This window comes from Arvicola amphibius, chromosome 2 (genome assembly GCF_903992535.2).
Source record: "Arvicola amphibius chromosome 2, mArvAmp1.2, whole genome shotgun sequence".
NCBI lineage: Eukaryota > Metazoa > Chordata > Mammalia > Rodentia > Cricetidae > Arvicola > Arvicola amphibius.
Window position 1 is genome coordinate 153976028 of NC_052048.2, and position 27643 is coordinate 154003670.

A 27643-nucleotide genomic window follows, 5' to 3' on the forward strand; every position below is an offset into this window, starting at 1 on the left:
CAAAATCATCTTCCCTGTATGATGATATTTTGGGGCAAATCCAAGTCCAAGGCAGGCTTTGGGGTCTCAAGATGAGAATTATAGGTAGGGATACTTGATTGGAAGATAGTGTCCCACACAAGAGAGCAATGAGAATAAGAATGGTAAGTAGTTAAACATTAGCTCTTTTTGCTAGTATGGACTGCAGCGACTCAGAATATCACAGTTGTGGGAGAAAATTTTGCCTAAGTGAATAGGAGACTTTAGTGGTCATAGTCTGTAAATCCACTGTAAACAGAACATTGGGGAAACTCAACAAAGCAGAATATATGGATTTCTGGTTTACTCAACACTAACTTGACTCTTGATTTCATAGGTGTAAGTTTCTGTACTCCTTTTATTTTCTCCATAAGAAAATCCATACATATTTTCCTGGTAATTGCAAATAACTATAGTTCCATTTAAGCATAGAACTGTAATTTTACTTTGGCTAAATATGGAAAATATGAAGACTTTTGAATAAGATCTAGAGATCACAGTACAGAGCTTTGTGAAACACAGTGCCGATGAGCATTTTCCCATGGTACACAGAAGCCACCGTACTGGCCTGAAGCACAGAGCCATTGTTGGCATAGAGTGTGCTCACCCTGGGCTTGTCTGACAAAGCATCCTGGATGCGTAGTACCTGTCAAGAGAAGGTCACTCATTAGTATCCAAGAAGAGCCATCTAGAGAGATTTCCCTTCCCAAGAATTCTGGGACAAATGAATACTTTCAGAAACCAATAAGCTAAAACTTGGAAGTATATGTGAATTAAGTTTTCTTCTACAATGGTACTAATGTCCTAACAACATCTCTGCAAGATAATGGACTAGCTGTTAACATTAGTCAAATTCCTCTATAGAGACTTTCAGCAGTTTTATAATTTGGCATCTCTGAAAAAGAAACTTGGGTCCCATAAACACTTGTATAACTCCTGAGTTGGCAGTAATTCTCTGGCTGAGAATGGGCCTTTGACTGAGCCTATATTATGAGGACAGAATCCTGGGAGAAGATGACTAAGGGGCATCCAGTCAGCTAGCCCAACCTGCTAGTCAAGATGGTGACAGTCTTCACTGATGAAGGACCACATATTTGTAATGTAGCAAAGAAACAGGAAGAAGGTGCAGGAGTTTGGAACTACCACTGCCTAGGGCTGTTATTGATCCCCTGGATCAGCACATCCAGCTTTGCTAATCAGCAAACATAAGTTCTCAGGTTTCTAAGTAGCCTGGCTGAAGTTCACTGGGCAGGGTGGTGGTGGGGGACGGCAAAGACAGGAATCAAAGGATAACAACTAACCATGAAGCAAAGGTTCCCCTTATTGATCTCTTGCCATAGAATGAAGCTTCAGGTTGTTTTCTTTGTTTCCTTTCATTTTTACTTTCATTCCAAGCTCCAACAACTTGGTTTTGAGTTTACTACATGAGAATAATGAAGCTTGGATCTCATACAGAAAGCACAAGGCAACTAAGTGGAGGGGCCAGCAACTGTGGAGAGGTAAGGCTGATTTAGCACAAACGGGTGTTCAAACTTGAAAATGGGGACCTGAGAAACAGATCTTTAACAAGCTTTCGATTATCTCACAGTAATATTTGCCTTCCCTTTGGGCTGGCTAGTTTTATGTCAACTTGACACAAGCTAAAATTATCTGAAAGGTGGGAACCTCCACTGAGACAATGCCTTCATAATATCATACTATAGGGCATTGCCTTAATTATTGATTGATGGGGAGGTCCCAGTCCATTGTGAGTGGTGCCATTCGCAGGCAGGAGATTGTGGGATCAATAGGAAAACAGGCTAAGCAGGCATGTTGAGCAAGCACCCTCTCCCCATGGCCTCTACATCAGCTTCTGCCTCCAGGATCCTGCCCTATTTGAGTTCCTGTCCTGACTTCCTTCAGTGATGCACAGTGACGTGGAAACACAAGTCAGACCCTTTCCTCCCTGAGTTGTGTTGGCTGTGGTGCTCATCGCAGCAGTGGCCTTAACTAGGACACACTTAGAGCAGAGGCTTTGGCCAGGCACCTGTGGGGAAGCTCTGTCTGTCTCTAGGGAGGCAGCAGGGTGAACATCTGAAAAAGGGCAGCTGACTTGCTATCTGGGGTAACAATTCTTTTTCTTTTAGGTTAGTTTGTACTGAGATTAAATGTATGTATATATACATAAAATAATCAAATGCATATATATCATATATATAATTATAGTTTATTATAAAAGAATCTAGGAGCAAGTCAGAATATGATGACTAATTAAATCTCAAAGTCCAAAGAATAGTTCTGTCCACTTGAGAGCTTCCATATAGTAGAAAGGCAGGAGTCAACTGCATGATTTTTATGCTCTAGATGAACATTCTAGCTCTTATTTCAACTACTGCAAGATAGAACCTAGAATTTCTTCAGGTATTTAATTGGGTTCTCTTAAATCTTAAAAAACAAAAGGTGTAAAGAGGAAAGCTATCGCTTTTGAAGTTGGTATGTTTTTAATTTATTTTATATAAGTGTAGATGTGAAAAAATTAATTATGAAACACATAAACAGAAGCCATGCTTTAGATATCTCTATATAATAGGCATCCGTGATATAAAAAAGCTGCTACGTAGATAGCAAGTGAGTGACTGAAAGCTTGTATTCACTACCTCTTTTCACTTTGTAATCACAGAGCAAAAGTTGGTCTACTTTGTTGAAACTTATTAGTGAACTTTTTGAGAATTTCCTCCATGAATACTGTTATGTACATTATTTCTCCTCCCACTCTCCCCAGCCCAGCTCCTCTCATATCCCTCTGAAACCCATGACCTCTTCTTCAGTTATTACTGTTAAAGGCACACACACTCTGCTGAGCCTGTTGACTGTGGATGACCACTTGCGACTGGATAACCTATCAGAAGGTTCACACCTGGAAAAAAATGATTCTCCTTCTCTCAGCAGCCACTGATTGGCTGTAGCTCTTCATTCAGAGGTAGGACTCTGTGCCATTTTCTTCATCTACACTAATGGCTGTTGTCATTGCATGGTTCTTATTTGCAATGTCTTCTAGACATGACTGGGAAACTACACCCATACGATCTCAACAATACGGTTGCTTTAAAGTATTTCTTGATGCTCTCTTAAGGATTTCATGACTGATGTGTTAATTTCAAATAAAAATAATTAAAAAACTGTCATATTCTTCAATAAAAATGACCCCTCCTGGGTCAATGAAGAAGCTAAGAAAATTTGAATCTCAGTTTTTCAACTTCACAAACAAGCCACACCTATCTTCAGGCCACAGCTGCTAGTCTCTTTCTGTCTTCAGGCCAGGACCTGCCCATGCCTTTTAGCATCTTTACCCTCTTCCCAACCGTGTTGTTTTTTTATACAACTTACCATCTATGCAACTTATATGTTCCTTTTATAAAGGAACTTGGATGTGCATGAACTTACACGTTCATTTAGCATTTGTCCTTCTCTGCTCTAAGATTAGGGTCTTGGTATGGGTTTTTATGATTGTTTAAGTTTTATTTTATTGTTTTTGTTTGTTAGTATTTTGTAAGCATGTGTGTTGAGCAGATGGACATACAAGTACAGGCATACAGGTCACATCACTTGTAGAGGTCAAAGGATAACTTTCTTGAGTTGGTTCTCTCCTCCTATGGTAGAACCAAGGATTGAACTTAGATCATCGGGCTTACATGGCAAGTGCTTTATACCATCTTATCAGCCTGTGTGTATTTTATTTTCTGAGATAGCCCAAACATTAGAACAATATCTGGTAAAATGTAAGTGTCAAAAAATAAGTAATTTCAGGAATGTGTGAAAGAATTTGTAGTAGTTAAATTCAAGGGAGATTTAAAATTTATTATTCTTCAACTCAGTGTCATAAAAATGTACTGTTATGTAATTGGTTTAAATGCTGCAGATAATTCAATGGTTTTTACTTTAGAAGATATACTTTTAAAATTAAAAAAAATCTTTTAAAAGGAAACACTTTGGGACACTGTCATATCTATTAGAACCTGAGAACAAAAGTTTATCTACTTCAGAGACTCAAGTCATTTGAAACTTTGGTGCAGGCTGTGTGCTCAAGAGTATGAACAGAGATGGTTCTAGGCATGTCTTGGTGCAGGCTGTGTGCTCAGGGGTATGAACAGAGATGGTTCTAGGCATGTCTTGGTGCAGGCTGTGTGCTCAGGGGTATGAACAGAGATGGTTCTAGGCATGTCTTCTTCTCTGACCCACTGCAGCAGCTTCTCAGAGCTTGCCTTCTATGGGAGACACAGTAGGGCCATCTATGTCAACATATCAAGCTCATCTTTCCTCATTACTCTCAGTAGCAAAGCACTTGCCAAGTTAGGACCTGATGTGGTATTCCCCTCTGAATACCATTAGTTAATAAAGAAGCTTCTTTGAGCTTCTTTGGTGGGGCAGAACAGAGGTAGGCAGTGGGTGTGGGTTGGGGTGAGGGTTGGGAATTAAACTGAATTCTGGAAGAAAGACAGCAGAGGCAGTGAGAAGTTATGTAGCCATCAGCAGAAGACAAAAGCACCAAAGCCTTGCCCATAAGCCACAGCCACTTGGCAATACACAAATTAATAGAAAAAGATTAATTTAAGGTATGAGTTAGTCAGAAATATAGCTAATAGGCCAAACAGTATTGCAATTAATACAGATTTATTTGTGATTATTTCGAGAGTCTGGGCAGCTGGAACAAACAAGTGGCTTCCAGCAACAAGGACCTGCTGTCTGGCAAAGATATTACATCAGCTCCTTGTGGCTTAAAAAATTTAGGGACTCCATCTCTTTAAACTGCCAATATCTCTTATATATATATATATATATATATATATATATATATATATATATATATATATATAGTACTTATTCAGTTCTAGAATGTAAATGTGACCCACATAAATGCCCTCAACATCACCTCAGCAAATTTTCACTCTTACAGAGATCCCTATGAGTTCCAGAATCAGTACTTACTTCTGACCCTGGAGGATCCTCAGGGTTGTAAACCAATAGCTTTGAGGGGTTAGGATGGCATCCTGCCAAAATGTCTCCGGTGGCAGGGTCAACAGTTAAGTTATCCACCAGTGTTCCCAATTGAATTACCTTCAACAAAGAGGAAGCAGTGAGGACATTATCTCAATGTTCTCTGCCATCCCCCTCCCTCCTTACTACCAGTTCTTCCTGGTACTGGACACTGGTATTTTTAGGGGGCATTGTGATTGCACTCTAAAAGTATAAATAGCCACTGGTCCTTAAAAGCATTCCTGGATCAAGTATGAGACTTATATGTGGGGCCTTGTTGTATGGGTTAGCTGGAGAACTCTTACCTTCTCTTGAGTTAAATTCCAATTATCATGTTTTTTCAATATATGAATATTCTTAGCCATTACATCAGCTACATAGACATACCTGTAAAGCACGTAACACTTAATGTTTAAACAAGTAGTAACAAAATATGACACTGTCTTCTTCTTGGAGAACAAATATAAAAATTCCCATTGGTTTGAAGTACTACAGTGATGTTTTTCTACAACGCTATAAAAGTAGATAACAGAGTGGTGCTTTCAATATTATTGAAATGTTCTACAGGCTTTTAATGTGAAATGTGACCATGAAGTAAAAAGTAATATTGTAGATGACATATAGGGTCAATCTCTATTTTTTTTCAATTGAATGAGGTAGGAACATCCTTCCAAGGCTAACGAGCCCACACTTCCTCACTTAGAGCAAGAAAGAACAATGGTGTGGCCCTGGGGCTCAAGTGCAGTGTTTTCCAAAAAGGGAAAATGCACAGAGGCATTTTCTTCTTGTTGTTGTTGCTTGTTTGCTTTTGTTCTATTATTTATCTATTTTGCTTTTTGAGAAAGCATTCTACTATGTAGCTTTGGATGTCCTGGAACTCACTATGTAGACCAGTCTGACCTCAAAATCATAGATTTTTTTTCCTGCCTCTGCCTCCCAAGGTCTGACATTAAAGACATGCACCACTATATCCAGTCCAAAGACATTTTATACAAAGATCATCCCCACTCATGATCTCAAATCTAAATGTTGTTATTCATAGTATAGCTGTGTTTTTAAAAAACTTTTAAGTCTTAATTCTTTCCTTGAAATGTTCTCATTTAAAATTTCATATAGCAAGCTTTCTTGTCAGACTTTGATTCACCAGTTCCCAAATAACTACATGGAGACTTACTATTAACTATGACAGCTTGGCCTTCAGCTTAGGCTAGTTTCTAACTAGCTCTTATAACTTAATGAACCCACATTTTTTTGGGATTTTTCAAGACAGGGTTTTTCTGTGGCTTTGGAGCCTGTCCTGGAACTAGCTCTTGTAGACCAGGCTGGCCTCGAACTCACAGAGATCTACCTGTCTCTGCTTCCCGAGTGCTGGGATTAAAGGCATGGGCCACCACCGCCCGGCTTGAACCCACATTTTTTAATCTATGTTCTGCCACATGACTCCATTACTGCTCTTCAGTATGGTACTCTGACTTGTTCCCTGTCAGCTGGTGAAATCCAGGGCTAGATTCCTCCTCCTTCCTCTTCCTCTCTCTCCCAGGAAATCCCAACTATCTTCTTCTGTGAGCTATTGGCCATTCGGCTCTTTAGTAAACCAATCAGAAGGTGCCTTGGCAAATACATATCCTTATAATGTACAAACAAAATTACCCCACAACATTTTCATGTTTCTTAAAAGTAGTCATGGAATTATCATAAGTCTGCCAACTGCACCATCACATGTTTAAGGCAGGTTTCTCTCTCTAATAAGAGCTTTTTAGTTAATATGATCTTATATATGTGGTTAAATGTCTTCCTTCTGCACTTATAAGGGACAAAGATATTGCATATTCATCCTGTTTTTAGAAAGAAAAATGGAAAAAGTGCATTTAATTGTGCAAGAATTTTGAATAAAGATTTCTTTGTTCTCTTTTTAAGGCTCTTTCTTCCAGGAGGGGACTTAAAATAGAAGAAAACAAATAATTTTTGGTATCTCATATTTCCTGTGAACTCTGGGCACACCTGAGCACTCCAATCACACATTGAATGCTTGAACTTAAGGGAACTCTTGAGGCAAAGAGCTCTTCAAAGTGCCCAGGACAAAGGGCAGAACTATTCTGAAAGCACATACTTTTGATCTAGTGAAATTGTGATTCCGTTGGCAGAACTGAATCCTTGGGCCACTACTTTGACCTCTCTTGGGCTGTAGAAAAGAACGTAAGTCCACTGAAAGTCCACGAACATCTCCAGAAGTAGCAGGAGGTAGCTGGTAAAGTAGTGGTCTCTTGTAGCATAAAACTGCTCTGGCCCAACCACCACAATGTCATTCACACTGGAAAGAAAAAAGGAGAGAAACTCATAAGATACTGAATATCTTGATTATTGACAAAGACACTAACACATACCTAGATTACCAATGTTTACCAGTTTTAAATGACAGACTTGTATTAAGATGAATTAACTAATCCCATAAAACGTTCTGACTTTACTTCCACATGTTTTACTTTGGCTATTTATGTTTTTAAATAAAAAATGAATATGAATACTAACAAACTCTAGACTTGTATATGTTAATGATGATTTTCTGTGACAGATATAATCTTTGTTTTCCTTTAGAATGAGGTTTAATTATTAAAGTTAAGCAATGTCATGTGACTTTTTGACACACACACACATATATGTATACATATATATGTATACATATATATATATATATATATATATATATATATATATTAGAGATATTGGCAGTTTAAAAACTATATTCTTGTTGGCCTGGGATTCCCCCAAATAGACTAGGCTGGTAGACCAGTAAGCCCTAGGCATCTATCTTTCTCTGCCTTGCAACACCGGGATTATAAGCACATGTTACCATGTGTAGCCATTTTTTACATGAGTTCTGAGAATCAAATTCCAGTCCTCATGCTTATAAGATAAGCTTTTCAACTGCCTAAGCCATCTTCCCAGGCTTCTTAATGAAAGACTTGGGGAACCAATAAGAGATCATTTTAATCGAAACAGCAATCTTTCTGAGGGCATACTATTGTGGTTCTCCTAGGACCCTAAGTGAGGACAATCTGACACAAGGTCCTGATCAACACATACAGCATGAGTGAGGAAATAAAAAAAAACCACACAGCTTTGGCATTCCTTCCTGTCATTATAGGCTAACCAAGTCTATCTCTAAGCAGAGAAGATAATAAGTGATACCCTTTCTTTCCTTCTTTCTTCTCTATTTTTCTTTCTCTACATATTTCTCTCTCTTTCTTTCCTATTGTGTTTTCGTTTTGGGCTTCTCTGTGGAACTTACTCTACAAACAAGGCTGGTCTTGAACTCAGAGATCTGCCTACCTCTGCTTTATGAGCACTGTCATTAAAGGCACTGCCACACCCAGTCCTTTTTGTTCTTTATTTCAAGAAAGTGTTTAATGTCATAATACAACCAATAAGTCATATTTGGGAAAAGAAAAATGTGACTTGAAAATTAAAAAGAAAGATGAAAGGTATCTTCAATTTATTTGTGTGTGTGTGTGTGTGTGTGTGTACACCCGAGAATTCTTCAGCACGTCTGCTACAGTGCATGTGCAGAGGTCAAAGGGCAGCTTGCTGGAGTCCATTCTCTCCTTCCACCATGTATGTCCCGGAGATAACCTCAGGCTGCCAGCAATGGCAACCACCTTCACCCATGAAGCCATCTCATGAACCCAAAGCATTTTTATTTTGTTTTGTTTTAAAGAAATAAAATTTTAGGAAAGGGAAATTTGGATAAGGAAAGGAAATGTTTTGTAATTTTCATGCAGTATACCCTGTCACTGGCCTAGTCCTTGTTCCTGACTCATCCTAAGTGCCCCTTCTTCCGAAAGATCTCCAGTGACATCATAAATGACATTAGTCTTGCAGGGCACCCTGCATCAAATCCCCCTGGTTTCCTCCTGTGACTCTATTTCCCCCTTGGTGCTGGTGCTGTGTGTGTCACTGCCACTCACAAGGCCCTCCTTAGATCCTCAGAGCCCTGCTTGACTCTTTCTACTGCCAAGAAGGAGCAAATTCAACCAGTCCTGGGAAGACGGGGTCTGACAGTTCTCCCACGGGTGCCACTTCACAGTATCTTACCCTCTACGTTGGCATCTTGCCTCCCATTACAGACTTGTCAAAATATAGGATGCCACCAAGTTGGACTTGAGCATGCACCAGTGGGCACGGTAAGAGTGAGGAGGCCCCCTGGGCCACCTTTGACTAAGAGGAGATGAGACTGCATGATAAACTCTCCCCTCTTTCTTGCCTTGGTGAGATCATTGTGAAGTGAGGTTCATGTGGCCTCTTCAGCTTTGTCATCCCTGCACTCAGCAATGGCTGACTTGACAGAGCTTTCCCACGCTTCCCCACGTATGTGTTTCCTGGGTCAACCAAAACAAGCTACCATCAATTGTATGGATTAGAACAACAAAAATTATTATGACACAGTTCTGCAGAGTCAGAGCGTGGATGAAAGAGTTAGCAAAGCAATATTAGCAGAGCCTGCTCCCAAGCTGCTGTTGGAAGACCTGTTTGATTTCTGACTTTTCCAGATTGAGGCAGCATCCACGGACTTGGAGATCTCGCACTCCAGTGCTGGTATGGTATATATCATTGTACGCCAGTCTTCTGTATCCGTCTGCCTTCTAACTGATTAACAATATATCATATGTACTATAGTAAGATTTTGTCTATAATTACTTCTGTAGATATTTTTTTAAGTATGGTCACATTCTGAGGTATGTGTGGTAGAAATTTAAAACACATATTCTTATATAAAATTTTAGACATATGAAATTTGAATGATGGGAAATATTTTAGTTTTGCAGGACATAATTCAACTAATAACATTTCCAATTCTTTCTTCAGGCTGATCTCTGACTTAAGTGTTCTAGGACTGAAACCCTTGGAACGTCTTCCTACAGGGGGTTTTCTAGTGCTCCTCCTGTGACGTCATATGCTCCTTATAACCCACCAATGAGGAAAGCCTGCTCAACATGGAAAGTTCGCTTTACTGTGAGACTGGGGCACAACGTAAGTGATGTTTTCTTCCCCAGAAATCCTGTGAGGTTCTGGTCCACTGTGGCTCAGTACCTAGTGACGTGCTTCCTTCATAAAAGAAAAATCCTTTGTTATTTAAGAGCTGAAATGGGCTAGCCACTAAAATTTTTAATTTTCTAAATTCAGTAAGAATGTTGATCATTGCAAATTAAGAATTCAGCATGGAGCCCTGAGGGACCCAGTCTGACATGATAATTATGCCAGGCACAAACTGACTCAGAGACCCTACCTGGCCCACTGCTCCCACAAGACTCATCTTACTCTTGTTTGCTACTAAATGCTACGTGAAAATTCAGTTTAAGTATTTTGACATAACACTTGGTATACAACCAACATTTAATAAAGGTTATTTTTATTAATGGCCGCAGGTTGGTTTGTTTGATTTTTTATCAAATTTTTCTTTTAAAAACTGGGGACAAAGAACTAAGTCGTCTGAAGGTTGTTTCTAACACCTTGTGGGTAAGGCTCTGAGAATGCCACCTACACGGGCAACTAACTGCAAGAAGGAGTGGGTGTTTAAGAAGAACATGGTTTTGAGTTGCTGTGGCAAAGACATTGAAATTAGAGCTGGGAATCTAATTGAGCATCTTTATAGGATTAAAAAGCTTTCAAAAAGTTGGAAAATAGAGAGACATTCAATACTGAACACAGCAATTTCTAGTGAAGTCTCTCCATGGGAAACTCTAGAAAACTCTGGAGGAAAAACTACTGCAAAACAAAAGTTAATGAATGCCCATTGAGCCAAAAAACAAAAAACAAACAAACAACGCCCCCAGGCAGTGGGAAGTAAATAGAAGTACAGCGTGCACGGCTTTAATGCCTTACCTCTTGAGAAGTTCGTGTGTTATAGTCTTCAGGTGGGTGAGAGAACGCTGTTGTTCTTCGAATTTAAATATTTCCACAGTAGAATCCATGTGAGGATGGTTCACAACATAAAGATACACAGTATTGTCTAAAGAGGTGGGTGGGTATAATTTCAAAGGAAGATGGAATTTCCAAGTTTACTTTCCTTACAACCATTATTAGACTTCTTTAAAAACCTGATAATCTCCCAAGGCTTTGGTTTTGTATTGAGATGGGGTCTTGTTGTGTTACACAGACTTACTGTGAAGTTCTAGGCTCCAGTCCGGAGTAGCTGGGACTATATAGACCTTTATATATAGACTATATAAAGGGTTTCCTTTAGGTATCTTGCATGTCCATTAGATGGATCATTAACACCAATGCTAGATCCTTCTGTTTTTGAAGAAACTGAAACTCAAACTGGGGGGTAACTGACTTTTACCAACACCAAGGAGCAGAGCAGACATGAGTGTTCGTGCAACGGTCTCCGGCCTCACCAGCAGAGCCTCTCTAAGGAGAGGCTACAGCATTACAATGGGAGGAGAACACCTATAATTTCCCTGGATGGCCTTCCAATTCAGGACTGAAAGCAAGCTAATCTCTACTGAGAATGCTTAGGCCAGGTCACAAATATCGACATTTCAACAGAAGTTCAAGAAATCACAGGGCATGTGATTGCGTTAAAGCAAACAGAATTGTTCCCCAGTTGCACAATGAACTTCTAGCACTAGTCAAATGCCTGAAGTTCAGTAGCAACTTAGTGGACATGAAAAGTCAATATGCCAAAGGAAACAAACCAGCTAATTCTGCGTACCACCAGCCTCAAAAATGTCCCCGCCTTGCTGTTTTTACTCTGGAATGTCAACTGCTATGAGACTGACAGCAGTGGCCTTTACTGATTTATCACAAGGTTTGGGTCTGAGTTTTTGAGGGACTGGCCCCGCCCCATCCTCTCGCTGTGAAACCCATTCTGTGTTTGTCCTTTTTCATTTCCTTCATGTAGACACCAAACATGTAATGGGGCAACTTTGAGTCCTCACATGCAAACTTTACACTCAGAACCCCTGAGCACACTGAGCTGTTCTGGGCAAAATATGGAGAGCTGCTCCCCAACAAGGAAATCTCTCCTATGGTCTGATCTGACTGGTTATAGGGTCCAGCCATTGGCAACAGAACATGGGTTGGGCTTCAGGTCCTAAGCAGACACTTTTGAGAGATAGACTGTGGTAATCATTCACTCTGCCCTGACTTTACCCATTTTTAGGCTTCTACTGGATCTTCCTTCCATAGAAGAGAGAGAGGCTTTGTAAAGATAATTGTGTTTTATCTCCTCACTCTGTCCTGACTGTTTTCTGTGTAATGTTTTGGTCTGGTGAATTAGTCCCTTAATTAAGAAAGGGGAATAAATGAATAAAATGGGCTGTCAATCATAATACATTCAAATTCTGGAAGTCCATATGTAAGTCTGGCAGTTAATCCACACATCAATCCCATCTTAGAATACCAGCTGCTGATAACTCTAGCATCCTATGCAGCACAGTGTCAGGCAAAGAAGATTTGATGTGGGTTGGGGGTTAAGTACAATGTGGTTCCCTAGTGTTACCCCATAAAAGACACAAGGTAAGTAAAACCACCTGGCTTCTCAATCTGAAGCAGCCATTTGCTCAGCCAAGTCAACGCTGAGCTGCGTTTCTCTGCACTCCAGCTTCTCCAAGGAGAAGTTTTAAGAAGTATTAAGTGGAGTGTTAAAAAGCTGCCCACCCACAAAATCCATATTCACGTGTCGCTGAAAACCTACTTGCTCAGTTCCTAGGCTGTCTCAGTCACTGTTCAGATTCCAGTAACAAACATGTGACATACACTTTTATGGTGAACTTATCCAGAGAAGACAAAGGAGGAAAAACTAGCGAGTAAAGCAGAAACAAAGAATGCTAGAGAAGGAAGACACCGCTTTATACAATGGCACCTGCACGCTCAAGGGACTCACACATACAGCAAATTTAAATTAGTTTGGTTTTAAGGGCTATGAACAAGGAAAATGTATCAGAGATTGTTATTTTCAGAGTGGATAATGCCTGACTTGTTTGGGGGGAGTTTCTGGAGATATGAGTCATATCTTATAAAATTTGGTCATGTAAAATTCAGGGAGTTTCAGTATATTCATAGAGTTGTGCATTAATAACCACTGCCTAATTCCAGAATATTTGCATGAGCCTCAAAGAAATCCCTCATTGTTTAGCTGTTTCTCTCCATTTCCCCCTCTTCTCAGCCTCTGTCGACTACTAGTCTACATTTTGTCTGTATAATTTTGCCTACTGGGTGTTTCATGTAAATGGAATCAATCAATTAGTGACCTTTAGTGACTGAATTCTTCCATGTAGCATAGCATTTCCAAGTACATCTGTGTCATAGCACATACCCCCAACTCATTCATTCTATTGTCTATGATGCTCTACTGGAGAAATCATGCAGCCTGCTCATCAGCTAGTGGGCATGTGGGTGCTGGGAGGAATGCTTCCATGACATTGGTATAGTCATATTTGTGTGGAAGTGTTTCCAGTTCTGTTGCTCACACACCAGAGTGAAGCTGCCATGTCACGTGGTAACATCACACTTGGAACTGACATTTGCCAAGGCAGTCACATCATTTCATAATGGGGCCCGATTTCTCAACATCTTGGCTTGTACCGTGTATGTGTGTGGGGGGGTATTGCATGTGTATGCATGAGTGTGTGTGCATGTGTGTGCTCATGGAAGTGCATGTGTGCATGCATATATGTGGACTATTTGAACATGAATAAATATGGAGTCTAAAACAGGACACTGGGTGTCTCCCTCTATTGCTCCCTGCCATATTGCCTTGAGACAGGATCTCTGGCTGAACTGGAAGCTCACTATTTTGATTACAATGGTTCGCTGGTGAACTCTGAGGACCCACTGGTCTCCTCTCTCAATACTGGAGTTTCAGAAATAAGGAACCATACTTGTTTTTTGGGGGGCTAGGTGCTGAGGATTCAAACTAGGGTGTCTTTGCTTGAAGACCAAGTGCAGTTACCCACAGACCTATGCACCCAGCCTCTTGTCTCTTTTATTATTGTCATTCTTGTGGATATGAAGAAGTGACTTATTTTGAGTTGATTTGCATTTCTCAAAAGGCTGAAAATGTCAAACACCTCTTAACATCTTAATGAGCATTTATAGACTTTCCTAGTCTATTTGTTTAAATTGAGCTATTTGTCTTTTGGGTATTAAGTGGTGTGCTGAATAGTTTTATGTTAACTTGCCACAAGTTAGACTCATTGGAAATGAAGGCACTTCAATTGAGAAAATGCCTTCATAAGTTCCAGCTGTAAGGCATTTTCTTAATTAGTAATTTATGTGGAAGCCCATTGTGAGTGGTACCACACACAGGCTGGTGGTCCTAGGATCTACAGGAAAGGAGACTGATCAAGCTATGATGAGCAGGACAGTGAGCAGCACTCCTCCATGACCTCAGCAGCAGCTCCTGCATCCCGGTTCCTGCACTGAGTTCTTTCTCTAGTGATGAATAGCGATGTGGAATTGTGAGTCAAATCCTTTCCTCCCCAGCTTGCCTTGGTCATGGTGTCTCCTCACAGTAATATACATATATATGCTCTCTTAACCAGACATATTATTTTGCAGATTTTATCTGTCATTCTCTAGACTTTTTTCACTTTCTTAGCAGTATTTTTAGGTACAAAATTATAGTTTCAGTTTTCATGAACGACATTTATCTATGCTTGCCCTTACACTATGATTTTGAGTGTTATATTACTATTTTCAAAAGTTTGTATATTTGATTTCTCTGAAGAGTATTCAAGCAGGTTATGCTAGTCAAATAAGAAAAAGAGTGACTTCCTCCAATCCCTCCTATCCACTCTTTTTCAGAACATTGTTTTAAAATGTTTTGTGCATATTAAGATTTCTACAAAGATTGTGCACATTTCTTAGGTGGACTAGCTCCTGCCCTATACCTGTAACCCGGAAGCTGAGAAGTAGGGATCTATGGCATCTCTCCCCCCACCCCCTATTCTTTGTCACTTGGTTTTACCTTTGTCGACGAAGGTACCGATCCCATGCGGGTTCAGTGATTCTTTGTCAAATCCATCACTGATTTTCAGTGCTTGTGCCTTTGGGTTTTGTTCATTCAAATCCATCAGGAAAATTCTTCCTGGTTTGTCTGGTGCAAAATTTGGCATGCCTGGATATTTTAATCCCTTTAGAAACAGAGAGTCAGTCTACACTGATATGCATATTTAAAGAGTCAGTTTACACACACACACACACATACACACACACACATTAAAATGAAGCAGTCTACACACACATACACACAAACACACTTATTTAAATGACATTTTCATAGGGAAATCAGAATCTCAAAGCCAAACAAAAATGTTCCAGGTTCTGCACTTCATTTCGATTTTGGGGATTCTTCACTCTGTCAGCTGCAGCCATTATCTGATTTGGGGGAAGAGGGTCAGCAATGTCATTCTAACCTTGGCTATAAATACAGAAAAAGTAATATTTGAGATAAGGAACCATCTTCAGTTTAGGAGGAGTTAAACCGCAGATTACAATGCCAGGGACCGAGCTGTGTTGCTTTCTCGGAGTCCTTTTGTCTCCCTGGGTCTTGGGGTGCTCACTTATAACACGAGACTACTGAAACTGTGACATAAGAGCTTTCCAATCTTGATATCTGGAATCTTTCTTTCCCGAAGCATAGCTACAAAGTGTGTGGCTTAATCCTTTTGTTCTTTTCCCTCCACTATTTATGCTATGTAGTCATAAATGACACCAGCCTGCCATTCACGTACAGCCTCCTTCTGCCACACCATAAATACAAAGCAGGGGTGTTTGTGTCTCAAGGCAGCACATCTCTACACGTACCTTAATATCATGGGAACATAGAAGGACGCTATCGTCCAAACAAAGAGACCAGAATGAAGAAGGTTTGATAGAAACAGGAGCAAGGCACTACACATAAACTCCGCCTGGAATAAGAGTGTTAAGGAAATACTCTCAGAGTAGGTTGAGGTTTCTTTTCATGATGTTCTGTTGGTTAAAATTGGTGGCAGCAATCCTGCTGTATGCTAGTAACAGCACACAATTCCACTCCTACTATATATCACTGAAAATAATGACAGTCACCCTGAGGTATCGACTTCTGATTTCCCCAAATGTATTGAAGGTATTTGTGGACATTCACTGAAATCTTCCTTTGTCATTATTCATCATCAGACTTCATATGTCCAGTATTTTGCTAAGTGCCTGAGGTATTGGGATAGTGTCTGTATTATGTCGATTATATTTTAAATAAACACTGATTGGTCAGTAGCCAGGCAGGAAGTATAGGCAGGACAACCAGGCAGGAAGTAGAAGTGGGGTGAGGAGAACAGGAGAATTCTGGGAAGAAGGAAGCCCATTCCTAGGCAGTCCTGTCCCATCCACAGAAGAAGCAAGATGTGAGCTGCCTTGCTGAATAAGGTACCAAGCCACATGGCTAGCACAGACAAGAATAATGGGTTAATATAAGTTATAAGAGTTAATAAGAAGCCTGGGCTAATGAGCCAATCAGTTTATAACAAATGTAGACCTCTGTGTGATTTCTTTGGGAGTTAACAACTGTGGGAACCGGGCAGGACAGAAAACCCTGACAACAGGGTATTAACAAACACATCCAAGTCCCAGATTCAAGGAACTTAGAGTCACATGATGTCACAAGAAGATCATATCAGGATAATGCGGTCCATCCACACCCAACAGCAGAACCAGAGAAGGCTTGCTGAGGAAGCCACATACCTCCACGGGGAGGCTTCACTGAGAAACGGAAGTTAACTGGCAAAGTGGGAGGATGGGAGTAGTCCTTGTCACTTCAGAAAGGCTAAGACTATGTGTTTGCAAGAATAACTCTGAATCTGAACATTGCCAAGGGAGGCAAGAAGGTCATAGGAGAGACCCAGGAGAACAAGATATTGAACACAGAAGAGGAAAAAGAGCAAAGAGCTTAAATCCTACGCTTCAAGTAGGAGTTGCTGGTTTGCAGAGCGATGCAAAGAGAAAGGTGCTGCCATCTCTCACGCACTGCTTGGGATGGGAATGCTCTCTTTCTGCTGAGCAAGAGCTGTGCAGCTCTGCTGCCGGGAAGACATACGGCAGGAACAAGCATTTCCTAGCAGTAAACACAGCTCTTAACTCTATGATAATCACTTTTGCAGGTCTGTCCAACATAGCCCTGAAAATCAAACTTGACAGTAGAAAACTGAGGCCAATCAAAAAGAGCCTTTCCAGACAGTTTTATTTTTGAGTTTGGAGGGAAAGTGGAGAAAGAGAATCCTGCCTCCCACCATCTAAAATTGACTGTGCCCTTCTCTGTAGTATATCTGCCTACTTAAGAATCTGGAAACTTGGGTCATGCTTCCATAGGATGCTTTGAGCCAAAAGTATTTAGATTTAGAATTTATGTAAGTTAGTGGTTTGGGGAAAATTGAATGATTCCATATGCACTTCTTGCCACAGAAATTAATTCACACTAAAAGTGTGGTAAATCCAATTTTTCAAAATATTGGAACCAAACTGTGGAGTTAGTTAGGCAGTAGAGTTTATGACTGACATGCACACATCCCTGGCTTCAACCTCTAACAAACCCATATGAACAACACCAGCAAGCAAAATCTCAGACCCTATTCCAATGTACTATTGGCTTGATAGATCCAGGACAATCTTCAACATCTAAATAAACACACTGTTCTTTTGTTTACTGATTTTTTTCCCTATCCCCTAGCATAGCTTCCTGGTCATTTAACATTTGTCAAAGTGGTACTGAGAACAAAATACACTTTCTTCTCTACTCATGGAAACACATTGAAGGAATAGCTGGGAGTCCAAGTATTGATGTTAAACTCTTTAACTTATAGCAAGCATGGCAAGAACACTGGTTAATGCAAAGATGACTATCAGACACTGAGGTACCACCCAATAAGGCAGTGATGAAACTGAGAAGCAACTAGACAGAGCTGAAGGCCATCCTGAGAGTCAAACGGACATTAATACGCTTTTCCAGAGACCGTAGGCAAGCATGCAGAGGCCCACAGGGAGCTACTCACATGAGGCAGCCAGAGTCAGGTGTGCCTGCAGTGTTCTAATTAGCCTTCCAGATTGCACTTTGGATTTTGTGGCTGACTATTCTACCCAGAGGTGGGATGAACACGTAGGGGTCCATCTGGCATCTCAAGCTGGAAACTTTAATGCCCTGTCTATGCTCCTATTGATGTGAGCATCAGAGTGGTTGGCAAATACTCACAGTTGAGATAAAAGCCAGTCCACTAGGAAGTATATCAATATCTTCAGAGCCATTCTCTGCAAAAACACAAAACAGAAAATAATCACAAAAATGCATATGTGGAGCCTTCAAAGGAAAAGTTCAATGGCCCAAACTTTGATTACTTTTCAAAAGCACATTGATGGTTTCACCCATTTACTTGGGAAACTACTGTAATGTTCAGGAATCCCATTGATAGAGCTGCTGTTCTATTAGAACCCCTGAGTCCATCTCCACGAGCATTAAACTTTTCTTTAAAATTCCATTTTTCTGAAGGAAAATGCAAAACAAACTACCCTATAAAATGAAATTTGTATCCTCGGTTGATTCTTTAAGTTACAACTTGCAGGAGGTGAAAGTCTGTGTTGTTCCCTATAAAAGGCTGCTCCTCCCATACTGAATGAGAGAATTCAGGTATCACTGAAAAGCTTCCAGAGAAGTCTCCCTACCATGTCCCCATTCTACAGTCTGTCAGATTGAAACATGCACAACCACACTGAGAAATTAGCCAACAGGTGATGCGTGTGGTAATGATCCTCCTTAGGACAGGTTGTGGCAAGAGATTCATTAGGAGGAGTTGGGTAAGTTCACTTCCTCCTTCGGAGCCTTGAGCATTTTCTGTGGAAAGGAGTATGCAATGTGTGAGTGGGATAGAGGGGAGAATGGGTTCTAGTAGAGAGAAGACCTCATAAGACTTGGGGGAGGGGCTGATTCTGGATATGATGACTGTCGAATACAGCTGACTGTATTCTGCAGAACTGGAGTTCAGCCAAATGCACCTGTGAACATGTGACAGTCACACTGCTTCACTGTATTCTCTCCCCTTGAGCCTGAGGGAACTTAGAAGTTGTCCTGACAAATGGAATGGGGTAAGTGTAATGCCATGTGACTTCTAAGGCTAAATGTCAGCCCTAGATGCCCTGGTGCAATCCCTCCCTCCTCTTCGTCCTTATGTTCCTTCGTCCTTTCTCTTCCTCCCTCTCTTTCTTCTACCCCATCTACCCCTCATCCCCTCTCTCCAGGACATACCTTGGGTGCTCTGAAGTGAAACACAAAAGTCTGGTTTTTCAAAGCCACAGAGCAATGTATGTAGGGAACAGAAAGATGGGGAAAAAAGCCAGAGGATCCCAGGTGCCTTGTTACCAACCTTTGAGTCACCTTTGCTAATGCAAATGGAACAATTGGACTTTCTTCACAAAGCCCTGCCAATATCATAATAAAAATAGCTAGGATTTTCTAGGTTTATTTTGAGACAGGATCTTCCAGGATGGTCTTGACCACATGGTCCTCCTGCCTCAGCCACCCAAGCTCTAGAATTACAGCTGTGTGTTACTATGTCCCACCTTGTCGTTCAAGCTCACTGAGTGTAGGGTGGTCTGTTATGCAGTCACACTAATTGGAGCACACGGGAAATAGGTCCCTGGGGAAATGGATTACTAGGTTGTCACTAGGCAACTGGGAGAGAACATAGGTAGAGGAGGACAAGAAAATGAGAATAAAGCCAAAGTAAATTTGAACTGACAGAATGGTGAGCAGCAAGTGCTGACAACCAGAGACAGAGGAAACTACCCTCCAACTGGTAAAACTAACCAGAGCTTCCCATTTCCTAAGCATTTGGATTCGTCAAGATTTACCCATCTCTGGTGCCCAGATGGCTTGAAAAACTTGATGCTCTTTCCATATGGAGTGGAATGCACACTGGGAAAACCCACACATCGAATAAAGCAATTTTCAGCACCACAGGTTGGCTACTTCTCTGAGGATTCTCCCACCTCTCTGCTCGGTTCTTCTTGGTTTCCTGTTGTCTTTATTTCTCACTCTGTACTGAACGCAAAATAAGGTCTGTCTGCCCTTGCCTGTTTCTCCAGGCAGAGCAAGCAACAGCCCAGTCTTGTGCTCTCAGGTGCCACCCCCTGTGCTCTTGATTCTCTAATCTGCATAAGTCATTCTTGCAAGTTCAGACTTCTACAGTCACCTGATGCTAAACACTCCACCTGGTTCCTCATGTACAACAGGTTCCAAACAGAGCTAGGAGTTTCTTTCCCTTCGTATTTTCTATCTTTCAATGGCAATGAATGGCGTCTATCCTCAGGTACCCAGAGCAGGGAACTTGGAGATATCTTTACCACCTCCTTTCTCTTTCATTCCCCCAAAGATCACTTGTTTGTCATGTGTGCACTCTCAAGTTTCTACAATAGTTTGTCATGTATGTACTCTTGTTTGTCATGTATGTACTCTCAAGTTTCTACAATAGTTTCTTAATAGGTCAACTTTGTTCCCATAGCCTATTGTCTGTACTGTCATTCATCTTTCTCAACTGCCAAGTTGACCCTATCATTCCTTTGTCTAAAGCCTTCTAAAGGCCTGCAGGAGCTAGCAGTATAAATCCCATGTCCCTTGGTGGAGATTCAAATCCATCCACACCTTGGCCTAGGCTCAGTTCTCATTGATCCTGCCTTTCTGGATCAATTCTAGCTATTTGATGCTTCCTTGAGTAGTTTATAAATGATATTAGAGTCATTCATTTGCTCTCTCTCTCTCTCTCTCTCTCTCTCTCTCTCTCTCTCTCTCACACACGCGCACGCGCACGCGCACACGCACGCACGCACGCACGCACGCACACACGCACGCACGCGCACACACACACGCACTCACACACACGCACACACGCATGCACACACACGCACACACACATGCACACACACGCACACACACATGCACACACACACGCACACGCACACACACGCACGCACGCACACACGCGCGCACACACACACGCACACACGCACGCACGCGCACACACACACACGCACACACGCACACACATGCACACACATGCACACACACACACGTCTTCCTCCTGGTTTAGCCCTTCCTTGCACCTTCCTTACCCCTAGTGGTCTGCAGGGCATGGGCCACTGCTTCAGCTTTTCAAAGCTTTCCTGGCTTCAGCATCCATCTTTATATGCAAATATTGTTGCCTGTGGGAACTTTATCATGACATTGTTGCCTGTGGGAAGTTTATCATGACATTGTTCACACTGTGCCCCGTGTCTGCTTGTTAATATCCTATTTGACTGAAAGCTTTTTGGGAACAAGGCCAGGGTTTAATTCCGTGTTGTATCCGTGTATTCTACATAACACCTGCCTTTTTTGTTGTGCACGCTCTCGAGCCAAGCTGTTTCACTTAGTAAGTAAGCAGATTAGTAATTTGAACTTCGTTTCATTTCGGAGTTAAATGATATGGATGTTATCTCTGAGTACAGGTGTCCCAGTTTACAAGATTTGATAGGAGATTTCAACTTTCTGAAGACATGAAAACGAAACACATTCAGGAGAAATATTACCCTTTTTTCTGGATTCTGATCTTCCCAATTCTCACTGGAGTCCGAGCGATATCAACAGAGGCTGCTCCCATTCAGCAGGGAAATGCCAGACTCTACAGAGATTCTCCTGCACAGCCCGTCTGGGAATGCTCGGTGAGTTAGGGGCATGAAATGCGTTTTTACTTACAGTATTTTCAACTTAAAGGCATTTGTCAATGCAAAACCCACATTGCAATTAAGCTTCTTGCTTAATTAACAGTTATACAAGATTTTCTGAGTTGTGTGATCTTTGACTTTGCTCCTTTTCTTTCCCAAATGCAGTTTTCTATATCTCCCATGATAGCATCGCTCTGGCCTAATGTGCAGCATCCAGGAGGGATCTGTTCTTTATTGCTTCCCCCAGAGCATGGAGATGCTTTCACTCCAAGGAGGAAAAGCAGTGTCAGCTGGACTGACAGCATTTCCACCTCCACTCCCCACACACCCTTGTCTGCATGGAACTGACAAGACGAGTCCCAGGTATTTCATCAGCAGGGAAAGCAGTGGGAGTGAGAGCTACAGGGCCCTGTCCTCTGGGTTCTCCCTCATACCTTTCAATACACAGCTATGGTCAAATCTCTCAGTCACAAAGCTCTTGAAGAAGTAACTATTACATTTCAATCCTACCATGAGTTGACATCACTTCAATAATTTTCTTCTTTCTTCAATATTCCCCATAGTTCCCCTCCCCACGTGAGTGTCATTCAAGTAGTTTACTATATGTAATTTTATTATTTTATATAGTTTATATAAATTGTATATATAAATAACATATTTTATGTAAAATTATATGGTATTTATATAATTTTATCATTTCACACCCTGGGGAAATGCCAGCTAAGCAAACAAATGGAATTCACTATGGAGTAGCAGCAATCTTGGAGACCAAGAAGGTGCAGAAAGGACGCAAGGCAGAAAGGCACCACGTACAAACCCACAAATGCGATAATCCCGCCCACAGAAAGATCTAACTCATGTTTCAAGTGTAGCTTTGGTGAGATGCCACATAACTTCCTTTTTGAAGGCATCCTCACCCTCATAGGCTTGGAAAAAAAGACAAAGTTAATGCAAAAGGAAAGAATAGAGATAGCGTTTTCTGAAGGAAGAATTATTCGACCTTCCAAGCCTTCCTGTAAGAAAACTGAGCACACTTACAATCCCAGTACTTGGGAATCCAAGGGAGAAGGATTGCATAGCCATGGTTATATAGAAGACTGTGTATGAATAAAATCAGAGGATGAGGAAAGGAGGGAAAGGGAAAATAACCATACAAAAAAGGATAAATTAATTTTGTAAGTTTGCTCTTAGCTGAGGCTGGTGGCACAGCTGTAATCCCAGCTACTTGCAGGGTCCAGGCAGGCAGATTACAAACATAAGGCATGACTGAGCTATACAACAAGCCCAAGGCTAGCCTGAACAATGTAACGAGACTCTGAGTTGTAGATGTAACCTAGGAATAGGTTTTGGGTCCAAGCCCCAGTAAAACAAACAAGCAAACAAACACACACATATAAACACAAATAAACAAGTTAAAAAATAAGTTAAGTCTGATTGTAAAGAAAAGACCAGCAGAGCTTCCTTTAGCTGTGTGCCTGCTGCACCCTCCTAGAAGTCCTCCACTGAGCCTACAGTGTTGCATGAAACCCTCTGCCATGGAACAGTTTGGACTCCTGACTAATGTCTTCTTAGCTATCTCTGTTTAAATACCTAGCTGCCTTCTCTTGCTCAGTTTCCATTTAGTAATATTCTAGCTATTTATGCTTTCTGTTTCAATTAGACTTTTCTGGAATTCTTAGAATAAAAGCAATGTCTTGTCAGTAGATAAGACATTATATACCATATCAGCATTAGACAACAAAGACTTCAAAGCATGAAAGAAAAAAACCATCACAGCCCTAATCTAGGTAAACATCTGGACCATCAGTCAACTAATGCAATCTCCCTATGTGCCATTGTCTTCCACACAGCACTGATAGCCACATTGGCTTTGTAGATCTGTGCTGGGAATAAGGCAGGTACTCGCAAAGGAGCCACACACCTTTGAAATGGGAACTTTGGTGTTCTGTTTTTCCTAATAATCATCAGTATTGTCCTATTACCAAAAGGCCGGCAATCATCCTAGCGTGCTCAGTTCTTCAAGTATAAGATATAAAGTCGTGACAGATGCAAAGCATGGCATGGTATGATTTTCTTCATCTCTTCTAAGCCAGCTTCCAAATAATACAGCTGTTAGGGTCATCAGGGCATCGACCTCTGGCTACAATATCAACTCTAGCTTTACTTTCTCAAACTCAGTTGACTTTTATAATTTGAGAATTAGAGCAGACAGCAAAAATCCTCAAATCTAATTATCCCTTTAAAATGCTTGGCATGCTTATGTTTTGAGGTATATGTATGGTGAGAGAGAATATTATTGCTTCTCAACCCGTGGGACATGAACTCTTGGGCAAACCTCTATCTCCAGCACTGTTCACATTACGAGTCATAAAAGTAGCAAACTTATAGTTATGAAGTAGCAACAAAAATAATTTTATGTTTGGAGAGCCACCACACCATGAGCAACTCTCTCTCTCTCTGTGTGTGTGTGTGTGTGTGTGTGTGTGTGTTTCTTTTGTCACTTATTGAAGCTTGAACTCAGGGCCTCATTTTATAAGACTGAAAAGAAACCGAACTGAGTCACTACTGAGTGTCTATTAAGACTTTTCTTATGAGCTGAGGAGGTGTTTCTTAAAATCAAGCAGAATGCAGCCCCCCAAGTCATCTGTAGCCCCTTTAAATTCTGTAACTTGAGTGTCATACACACAGCCCTTGTTTAGGCTGAGACACACAGAGCACAGGTCAAACTGCTCTGAAGATACCTTGTGAACTTCTATCTGGTGTTTGCTCCTTCCCAAAAGTCTGTAAGCTGGTGGACAGGGCCCACTAATCTCGGGGATCCACATATGCTGCACACGCTCACCCTCCCCAGCAAAACCTCTTGAACACTTTGGTTTCTAAAACACCAAGGTCACCTAGGGTTGTCTCATTCGTCTAGTTTCCATCTGGCAGCATAAGTCATTTCTAAGAGCATGGAACAGGGCTAGAGAGGTAGTTCAGGTGATACAGCACTTGCCAGCCTGGCCGAAGCCATGGCTCCTATCCCCACCACCATGCAAACTAGATGCTGCAGGGCAGCCCTATGACCCCAGCACTTGGGAGGTGGAGGCAAGAGGATGAGAAGTCCAAGCTCGTGTTTGGTTACGTATTGTGTTCAAAGGCAGCCTGAGATACTTGGGAAATAGTTTCCAAAATAAAAACAAAGGATTAGAAACTGGGAAGAGGTAAAAGAATAGGAAACCAAAACCAAAGGGCTTCTTTTTTGTTTTGTTTTTTAAATATAAATACAAAGAAAAAAGAAAACACAAATTCACACCATAAAATAAGCTGTTTTAACTCATACCACTAAATCAGTCACAGTTTTTGGCCCTCGGGAGTTTGCAATCTGATAATGAAAGAGAACACCAGCTCAGAAATAGGCGTGGAGTCAGCTGAGTCTCAGTGTTGTAAGAGTAAGAAGAAGAAGAGGCTGCGGCTGATTCCAGTGAGCAGATGTGGGAGAGAAAATGCCACAGCACAGGTGAGAAAGGCACAGGACAATTTGGCGTACACTCAGTAGAATCTGGCTGGCTTTTAGTTTTATTTTCCGGTAGCAAAACTGGAGGCTTGCAGCCCAAGTAAACACCGGAGCAGAGCCAAATAGGTGAGGCCAATGGGAACAGAGGAGACTGCTGCCCACTGGTCTCCTGTGGAAGCAGGAGGGACAAAGAGGAAACCAATGCTCCCAAGGATTTTAACTGAACCTCCGGGGATAGTGAGTCAGCTGTGGGTTGAGGACCCATGGAGGGAATGGCAGGGGTGTGAAGCCAATGTCAATTCAGTCTGATTCAAAATAAACAACACTGGCCTTAGTGATGGAGAAAGAAAACCTTCAATTTGAGAGGCTGGAGATGTGACTGCAGAGTTGAGATTAGTATTTTTGAATGACATCTAGGCAGGCTGAAAGCCTGAATACATACGAGAGGTGCTTGCCAGAAAATGTGGTAGGAGAGGATACCTGAAGTCAAGATTGTCAAGAAAGGGAGAACTAAAAAGGGGGGATGGGGGCAGCAACCAAGAAGCAGGGAAATTCATCAGAAGATGGAGAAACGCCCTAGGAATGAGGTAGTCTGGGAACAGTCATGTGCAGACGTCATGCCGCCAGCCACAGAGTAATTCGGAATTAAATCATTTCCCAGCCCTAGGGAAATGATGGCGAAATGCTGCTGCCTTCTCTCGGTCCTGTTGCGTGCTTACCGAGGCCTTCAATCAGGTGGCAGTGCTGAGGTTCTGTGGACTTGATCTCCCGTGTTGAACTAAGTCTTTCTCTGCAGAGGATGGAAATCAACATGAGAAACCAGTATAGAGGTCAGTGCGCGGCATCCCAGGTCAATGTCAGAACAAGACATGGAAGCTCTCCAGTTCTTTCCTCTTTTTATGGATGGCATAAGAGATAAACAGGCAATGCCTTTGATTCCTAGTTACATAATACCTGTGCCCACATAAGCTAACTTCCCAATTATCCCTGAAAGAATAAAGCATGATTCTATACCAAATATAAGACCCCACTTGATGTTAGGCAGAAATGATCAATATTGTTCATTTAAATAAACAAAACAGCATTGCATCATTTTCCTAGGTATTATTGATTATAAATCTGCACTTTCTCCCTTTCGCCTCCTCTCGCTTCCTTTGCCCGCGTTATTTCTGTGAGGTCTCCAAGGAGCTAAACCTGTAATTCTAGTCCTACTCTTTGTCCTTTTCAACAGCTTATGCCGATTTTTATGGACCTGACCACCATAAAACTGTTAGCCAAGTGACTTTCCAGCAATGTTCCTTTTTTTTGCAGCTAAACGTCCTTCTAAATTAGGTATAACTTGAAATATTCACCAAGCTATATTCAAGAAGACCAAAGTTAGAGTTCTCTTTCGATCACTTATAAAAAGTGCTCTAGGGGATGGGCTGGACCTCAGTGGAGGCGCGGTTGTGACCCAAGCTGTACTAGACACAGGTGTGTGGACATCCGACCCTCAAATTTACCATTTGATGACCCCCATCAGTTGTTGTTTGGGGAGCAAGAGAAACAAGCAGCACTCCCAAGCTGGGCTAGGAAGTGTTGCCAGCAGACATCAGGTGTCTGAACAGATTGCAGCAGTGAACTGAGACCAGTCTCTCCTTACAGAAAGAATAAAAGCAGGATGCCAAGCGAAGGCCTTAGCCCCACCTAGAAATAAGGCTTTAAAACACTCCTTAAAAAAATTTCTTTCAGACCAAACTGACTTTGCTTGAGATGATTCTGGAATGGCTGTTTCTGCTGAACCTGCTGCTTCAAAATGTCAACCAACCTCCAAGCCAGTTCCCTCCGCAGGGTTCAGCTCTCTTCCTCTAGTGTGGAATGGGTTCCCTAAGCCTGCACTTTCAGGGTCTGAGTCAGCTAGAAACATCGAGCTACAAGGATGGTCCCCTCCCCCAAGTTCAGCACTTCTGAAGGACTTTAGTGTTTCACCCGGACAATGTATCAGAAGACTTGGAAAAGGTACCTAACCTTAAGCAATCCGGTGTGGGCTTTCCTACCCCGGCAGCCTAGAAAGGCAAGCAGCAGTCCCCTTTCATAATGAGTCATTTCCAAGGAGAAGTTGAGGAGGTGGCACTGAGGACTGGTTACCAAACTGCTCTTTTGCACCCGCTAGGAAGTTGGAAGCAGGTAGTCCTTGACCCAATTTAGACCAGAAAAAAAAAAAATCTGAAGACGTCTCCGTGGAGGAGCCCACTCACCTAAAGGTCAGAAGCCTCTCCCCTATTAAGGCCAAGCTGGCCCCCAGCAAGGTCAGCACCACTAGCTTCCCCATGGTGTCTGGGTGCCTAGCAGGGAAGAGCCTATTCCAGGAGCTGCTCCCGGAGGGGAGGAGCGGGGATGGAAGGGTAGGGGTGG

General features: G+C 41.7%; 1 protein-coding gene across 1 annotated transcript; it reads right to left on the minus strand.

The window, feature by feature from the left end:
* Nucleotides 1-358: 358 nt before the first annotated feature.
* Pon3 (paraoxonase 3) lies at nucleotides 359-27643 on the minus strand. The gene is made up of 9 exons (XM_038320104.2): nucleotides 27487-27643; nucleotides 25969-26039; nucleotides 18254-18309; nucleotides 15002-15167; nucleotides 10912-11038; nucleotides 7142-7342; nucleotides 5337-5418; nucleotides 4984-5112; nucleotides 359-664 (listed from the first exon to the last, which is right to left on the minus strand). The coding sequence occupies exons 1-9, from the start codon at nucleotides 27558-27560 to the stop codon at nucleotides 506-508; spliced, it is 1065 nt and encodes a 354-aa protein (XP_038176032.1). The 5' UTR covers nucleotides 27561-27643; the 3' UTR covers nucleotides 359-505.

Excerpts from the sequence above, each read along its gene's own strand:
- Pon3 (XM_038320104.2), bottom strand. The coding sequence starts at position 27,560 with ATGGGGAAGCTAGTGGTGCTGACCTTGCTGGGGGCCAGCTTGGCCTTA. Across the intron at positions 11,039-15,001 it reads CGGTACCTTCGTCGACAAAG|ACAATACTGTGTATCTTTAT; the intron begins GTAAAACCAAGT and ends CCACCTCTTTAG. Across the intron at positions 7,343-10,911 it reads ACACACGAACTTCTCAAGAG|TGTGAATGACATTGTGGTGG; the intron begins GTAAGGCATTAA and ends TTTTCTTTCCAG.